Source organism: Nerophis lumbriciformis, linkage group LG10, assembly GCF_033978685.3.
Source record: "Nerophis lumbriciformis linkage group LG10, RoL_Nlum_v2.1, whole genome shotgun sequence".
NCBI classification, from domain to species: domain Eukaryota; kingdom Metazoa; phylum Chordata; class Actinopteri; order Syngnathiformes; family Syngnathidae; genus Nerophis; species Nerophis lumbriciformis.
In genome coordinates, this window is record NC_084557.2 from 3,485,107 (window position 1) to 3,492,500 (window position 7,394).

The window sequence follows — 7,394 nt, forward strand, 5'->3', positions numbered from 1 at the left end:
TGTTTATATTGTGAGAAAGCGGACGTGAAAACAGGCTGTCGACACGTCACTCAGGTCCGCCTGAATTTCGGGAGATTTTCGGGAGAAAATTTGTCCCGGGAGGTTTTCGGGAGATGCGCTGAATTTTGGGAGTCTCCCGGAAAATCCGGGAGGGTTGGCAAGTATGCCTTCTACGCACACACTGCAAAAAGTCAGTGGTCAAAAACAAGGAAAAAAAATACAAAAATTAGGGGTATTTTATTTGAACTAAGCAAAATTATCTGCCAATAGAACAAGAAAATTTGGCTTGTCAAGGCTTTCCAAAACAAGAAAAATTAGCTAACCTCAATGAACCCAAAAATACCTTAAAATAAGTATATTCTCACTAATAACAAGTGCAATTTTCTTGGTAGAAAGAAAAAATGAGACCTATTTGCTCAGTATGTTGAAAAATATTCTTAAATGAAGTAAATGCTAGTGCCATTATCTTGACATAATGATATGCACTTCACATTTTGGATGCTTTTTAGTGCGCTTTTATAGGTGGAATAGCGTGAATGTCATTAGCTCTATTATCAAGCTGTCTTTTGCCAGCCATTATTTAGGAGTTAGAATGCATCAAAAGAAGAAAAACAAGTGTTCATGTCTCACATAAGGATTGTGAATGATAGGCAACATTTAAAAAAAAGTGCAATTCTCCTTTAAATGTTGTTGAGGACAGTGATGACGTTTTTCACTCATGTGTCTTAGTTGTATTAGCATACCGTCTATGGCTACTCCCCTCACACACAATGATCATGACTTCTGTTGTTGCCCGGCGTCAAACAGCTTCTTCCTGCCCTCCATTCCAGACATGGCCTCCACGTTCTTGCGCCAGTCAGTCACTTCCTCCCGCTGGGAAACACAAAAGAGTAGAGATTGTTTTGCATGCGCTTCATGACCTATCCATGCAGACCATTCACTTTGAGGCAAAAACCTTACTTTTTCTTCCTCCTTCTTTACGGTCTTGAGGTTGGCCTTGAAGTCAGCCTTCATCAGTTTGGAGGTGTCCGAGTAAGCGCCCAGCATGTTGTCTGTGGTTTTCTTCACCCTCTTCAAGCTGGGTCGCCTGATCCCCTTCAGCTCGCGGATCTTCTGTTTCAGTGTGACAATCTGTGCAGAACACCGCAACATCGCGACCAGAAACGCAAACTTATGAGCTGTAATGTGTCAAATATTAGCACGTTAGCAACATGCCTTTCTATTCTTAGCTGTTTCACTAAGTGGGTCACACAATAGTGCCAATGTGCAAGAGGACGACCCACCTGCTGCTTTTAAATGAGCTGTGCTATTCTTTTCTTGGCAAATTTACTAAGAATGTAACGGTACACAAAAATTTCGGTTCGGTACGTACCTCGGTTTAGAGGTCACTGTTCGGTTCATTTTCGGTACAGTAAGAAAACAACAAAATATGCATTTTTTGGTTATTTATTTACAAACCCCGTTTCCATATTAGTTGGGAAATTGGGTTAGATGTAAATATAAACGGAATACAATGATTTGCAAATCCCATATTCAATTGAATGCACTACAAGGACAATATAGTTGATGTTAAAACTCATAAACTTTATTTTTTTTTTTGCAAATAATAATTAACTTAGAATTTCATTGCTGGAACACGTGCCAAAGTAGTTGGGAAAGGGCATGGGTTACATCACCTTTTCTTTTAACAACACTCAATAAACGATTGGGAACTGAGGAAACTAAATGTTGAAGCTTTGAAAGTGGAATTCTTTCCCATTCTTGTTTTATGTAGAGCTTCAGTCGTTCAACAGTCCGGGGTCTCCGCTGTTGTATTTTACGCTTCATAATGCGCCACACATTTTCAATGGGAGACAGGTCTGGACTGCAGGCGGGCCAGGAAAGTACCCGCACTCTTTTTTTTTACGAAGCCACGCTGTTGTAACACGTGTTGAATGTGGCTTGGCATTGTCTTGCTGAAATAAGCAGGGGCGTCCACGCGTCCATACATTATTAAAAGGCTATTTTTAACATTTTAAAAACAAAATTCAAAGATTATTTCATTAATTTTATGGCTGAATCAAAAGAAATTCCATAAATTAGAAATCAAATGTTCAAGAAGAAGTGAAAATATAAAATAATGTTATGGTTGGATGTTATTGCTGGTGGACCAGTTCTGGCTGAAAGATGTGATTATGGTGTTTGTTGTCTTCTCAACGCAAAAGGGTGTCGCGCGCGCGCACGAAGTGGAGAATCAGCGCGCGATAACAGTTTTTATGCGCTCGGATTTTTGGCACTAATGTGACGCCATATTTTCCCGTTTTGTTTCACTCCTCGTCGTCAGCTCGCCGTTGTTGCTTCTTTTTTTTTTTTTTTCCCCTGTTAGCATTTCCCAGAATGCCTTGCGGTTCAGGCTCGGCCGTGATAGGTTGAGAGGCCAAAGCCCTTCCTCTGTCTACACCCCCCAGAATGCCGTGTGGTTCCGGCTGGGCAGTTCTTCCTATTTTTTTTCTAACAGAACTCAGTGAAATTATCGAACGTTCTATCGACCCCATTTTCTGTTGATATTGATCACATGTCTATCGCGATATATATTGTTATTGTTTTATCGCCCAGCCCTACCCAACGTGGTCTTTTACATCGCTAATTCCTCCGTGTCCGATCGAAAAATCTTGTCTGCACAAGGTGCAATTCGCGTAGTTTTCACCCTTTTTGGAACGGATAATTATTCCCGGATAGGCTTTTGAATATTCTTCACGGAATGACTGCAGTTTTCTTTTCGGTTTAAGACTCGTTAGCGATTTTTCTCCGGCTGATTCCATGATCGTTCGCTCGTTTGGAAACAATGGCAACTGGTGCCTCGTGCTTGGCAGCGGTGCTATAAATAGCCTCGCGCATGGCATTCGGAATGGCTCGTAGGAAGTTACGGGAAGCAGTGTCGATTGTCATTGTTGTTACGCGATTTCGTGAATAAAACTTAAAAAAAAAAAAAATTGAATGAATGAAAAACCGTATGTTTTATCACTGCAACCGTAACCCGGAATAGGTTGATGAAAACCGTACTAATTACGGGAAAACCGGAGTAGTTGGCAGGTATGCATTCCGAATGCCATGCGCGAGGCTATTTATAGCACCGCTGCCAAGCACGAGGCACCAGTTGCCATTGTTTCCAAACGAGCGAACGATCATGGAATCAGCCGGAGAAAAATCGCAAACGAGTCTTAAACCGAAAAGAAAACTGCAGTCATTCCGTGAAGAATATTCAAAAGCCTATCCGGGAATAATTATCCGTTCCAAAAAGGGTGAAAACTACGCGAATTGCACCTTGTGCAGACAGAGTTTTTTCGATCGGACACGGAGGAATTAGCGATGTAAAAGACCACGTTGGGACAAAAAAACACAAGTCTAATGCCGTTGCTAAATTTGGATTTTAGCCACAAAAAGGTAATGACACCAATGTTATCTATTGGAATTGTTTAGTACTGTTATACTGTTAAAAGTGTTTATACTATTTATGCTTTCAAGTCCAAGTTGAAGAAATCTTGTTAAATGTTGACAGCATAACTACCAAAATACAGAAGTATGTCCTTAATATTTTTGCAGTGCTATTTCTGTTGAAAAGTTAAAATGATTACATTAGAGATGTGATGTGCCACTTTTCAAGTGTCTGATGGCTTAAATTACTTTTCATTAATTTTTCATATTTTGAATTCTTTTGAAAGGCTTACAAAAAAACTACATTTGAATTGTAATTCCATGCTATTGACAGGGATCACACTCCTCAGCCTTCCCGGTAAGGTCTATTCAGGTGTACTGGAGAGGAGGCTACGCCGGATAGTCGGACCTCGGATTCAGGAGGAACAGTGTGGTTTTCGTCCTGGTCGTGGAACTGTGGACCAGCTCTATACTCTCGGCAGGGTCCTTGAGGGTGCATGGGAGTTTGCCCAACCAGTCTACATGTGCTTTGTGGACTTGGAGAAGGCATTCGACCGTGTCCCTCGGGAAGTCCTGTGGGGAGTGCTCAGAGAGTACGTGGTATCGGACTGTCTGATTGTGGCAGTCCGCTCCCTGTATGATCAGTGTCAGAGCTTGGTCCGCATTGCCGGCAGTAAGTCGGACACGTTTCCGGTGAGGGTTGGACTCCGCCAAGGCTGCCCTTTGTCACCGATTCTGTTCATAACTTTTATGGACAGAATTCTAGGCGCAGTCAAGGCGTTGAGGGGATCCGGTTTGGTGGCTGCAGGATTAGGTCTCTGCTTTTTGCAGATGATTTGGTCCTGATGGCTTCATCTGGCCAGGATCTTCAGCTCTCACTGGATCGGTTCGCAGCTGAGTGTGAAGCGACTGGGATGAGAATCAGCACCTCCAAGTCCGAGTCCATGGTTCTCGCCCGGAAAAGGGTGGAGTGCCATCTCCGGGTTGGGGAGGAGATCTTGCCCCAAGTGGAGGAGTTCAAGTACCTCGGAGTCTTGTTCACGAGTGGGGGAAGAGTGGATCGTGAGATCGACAGGCGGATCGGTGCGGCGTCTTCAGTAATGCGGACGCTGTATCGATCTGTTGTGGTGAAGAAGGAGCTGAGCCGGAAGGCAAAGCTCTCAATTTACCGGTCGATCTACGTTCCCATCCTCACCTATGGTCATGAGCTTTGGGTTATGACCGAAAGGACAAGATCACGGGTACAAGCGGCCGAAATGAGTTTCCTCCGCCGGGTGGCGGGGCTCTCCCTTAGAGATAGGGTGAGAAGCTCTGCCATCCGGGGGGAGCTCAAAGTAAAGCCGCTGCTCCTCCACATCGAGAGGAGCCAGATGAGGTGGTTCGGGCATCTAGTCAGGATGCCACCCGAGCGCCTCCCTAGGGAGGTGTTTAGGGCACGTCCGACCGGTAGGAGGCCACGAGGAAGACCCAGGACACGTTGGGAAGACTATGTCTCCCGGCTGGCCTGGGAACGCCTCGGGATCCCCCGGGAGGAGCTGGACGAAGTGGCTGGGGAGAGGGAAGTCTGGGCTTCCCTGCTTAGGCTGCTGCCCCCGCGACCCGACCTCGGATAAGCGGAAGAAGATGGATTAATGGATGGATGGATGGCTATTGACAGGACTATTAATTTTAATGAAGTTAGCTTACCATGTTTACAGTATGATAATTGTGATATAAATGTGAATTTTAGGCACAGAATATTTTTTTTACAATTGAACAAGGCAGTAGATTATACAAGCTTGGACAGAAAGTTAATAATGACACCAATTTTTTTTTTTAATGGAATTGTTTAGTACTGTTTTACCATTTGTTTACTGTAAAAAGTGTTTATACTGTTTATACTTTCAATCAACAAATTGAAGTCTTGTGAAAGGTTGACAGGATAACTGGCATTAACTGTCAAAATAATTTCAAACTATTGAAGTTAGCTTACAGAATAAACATGTCAATCAACCCATATGATTTTTGCTGTAATATTTTTGTTTTGAAAAGTCACTGTGACTGATAGAAAAGTGATGGTTTTAGCAACATTTTAACCTGTCTGAATGCAATCAATCATTTTGCGTCGAACTCCCCACCAGGACTTTGTCCTGGACCTACCGGGGCCTGTGGACCCTGGCTACTAGGTTTTTCTGATTTCAAAAGTTGGCAGGTATGAGAGGGTCTTCCAGCTCTGGCTTTTACATGTTGTCCTAGCCCGGTCACTGCTAACATGTGTACTTGTTCGGTACATCTCCGAACCGAACCGAAACGGTTCAATACAAATACACGTACCGTTACACCCCTACCAATAAGTCTGATTGACTTGAAACACGTCACGTAAGTCCTTCTCATATTTCTCTACATCCACCATTGAGTTTCTCCATATATCCATCCATCCATCCATCTTCTTCCGCTTATCCGAGGTCGGGTCGCGGGGGCAGCAGCCTAAGCAGGGAAGCCCAGACTTCCCTCTCCCCAGCCACTTCGTCCAGCTCTTCCTGTGGGACCCCGAGGCGTTCCCAGGCCAGCCGGGAGACATAGTCTTCCCAACGTGTCCTGGGTCTTCCTCGTGGCCTCCTACCGGTCGGACATGCCCTAAACACCTCCTTAGGGAGGCGCTCGGGTGGCATCCTGACCAGATGCCCGAACCACCTCATCTGGCTCCTCTCGATGTGGAGGAGCAGCGGCTTTACTTTGAGCTCCCCCCGGATGACAGAGCTTCTCACTCTATCTCTAAGGGAGAGCCCTGCCACCCGGCGGAGGAAACTCATTTCGGCCGCTTGTACCCGTGATCTTGTCCTTTCGGTCATAACCCAAAGCTCATGACCATAGGTGAGGATGGGAACGTAGATCGACCGGTAAATTGAGAGCTTTGCCTTCCGGCTCAGCTCCTTCTTCACCACAACGGATCGATACAGAGTCCGCATTACTGAAGACGCCGCACCGATCCGCCTGTCGATCTCACGATCCACTCTTCCCTCACTCGTGAACAAGACTCCGAGGTACTTGAACTCCTCCACTTGGGGCAAGATCTCCTCCCCAACCCGGAGATGGCACTCCACCCTTTTCCGGGCGAGAACCATGGACTCGGACTTGGAGGTGCTGATTCTCATCCCAGTCGCTTCACACTCAGCTGCGAACCGATCCAGTGAGAGCTGAAGATCCTGGCCAGATGAAGCCATCAGGACCAAATCATCTGCAAAAAGCAGAGACCTAATCCTGCAGCCACCAAACCGGATCCCCTCAACGCCTTGACTGCGCCTAGAAATTCTGTCCATAAAAGTTATGAACAGAATCGGTGACAAAGGGCAGCCTTGGCGGAGTCCAACCCTCACCGGAAACGTGTCCGACTTACTGCCGGCAATGCGAACCAAGCTCTGACACTGATCATACAGGGAGCGGACCGCCACAATCAGACAGTCCGAAACCCCATACTCTCTGAGCACTCCCCACAGGACTTCCCGAGGGACACGGTCGAATGCCTTCTCCAAGTCCACACATGTAGACTGGTTGGGCAAACTCCCATGCACCCTCAAGGACCCTGCCGAGAGTATAGAGCTGGTCCACAGTTCCACGACCAGGACGAAAACCACACTGTTCCTCCTGAATCCGAGGTTCGACTATCCGGCGTAGCCTCCTCTCCAGTACACCTGAATAGACCTTACCGGGAAGGCTGAGGAGTGTGATCCCACGATAGTTAGAACACACCCTCCGGTTCCCCTTTTTAAAGAGAGGAACCACCACCCCGGTCTGCCAATCCAGAGGTACTGCCCCCGATGTCCACGCGATGCTGCAGTTTCTCCATATATGAAGCTGTTATTTAGGTCTAAAAGTTGAACAATTGCCTTTACCTCACTTTCATTTTTGGCCACCTTGATGTCGATGTCGTATCGAGCCTCGTCCGCAACATCAATCTTCTGGTGTATTTCTCGGCACAGTTCCTGCAACAAAAAAAATGA

The 7,394-nt window shown here is 45.9% G+C and overlaps 1 protein-coding gene across 1 annotated transcript in view; it reads right to left on the minus strand.

Moving 5' to 3' along the window:
* Positions 1 to 508: 508 nt before the first annotated feature.
* The window catches only part of LOC133612186 (troponin I, slow skeletal muscle-like), a 7,160-nt gene continuing 274 nt past the window's right edge, over positions 509 to 7,394 (minus strand). Inside the window, exons 2-4 of the mRNA XM_061969353.2 lie at positions 7,287 to 7,376; positions 961 to 1,131; positions 509 to 873 (exon numbers count right to left, since the gene is read on the minus strand). Coding sequence (XP_061825337.1) covers positions 775 to 873; positions 961 to 1,131; positions 7,287 to 7,376 — 360 coding nt within the window. The 3' untranslated portion in view covers positions 509 to 774. The remainder of the gene's footprint in view (positions 874 to 960; positions 1,132 to 7,286; positions 7,377 to 7,394) is intronic.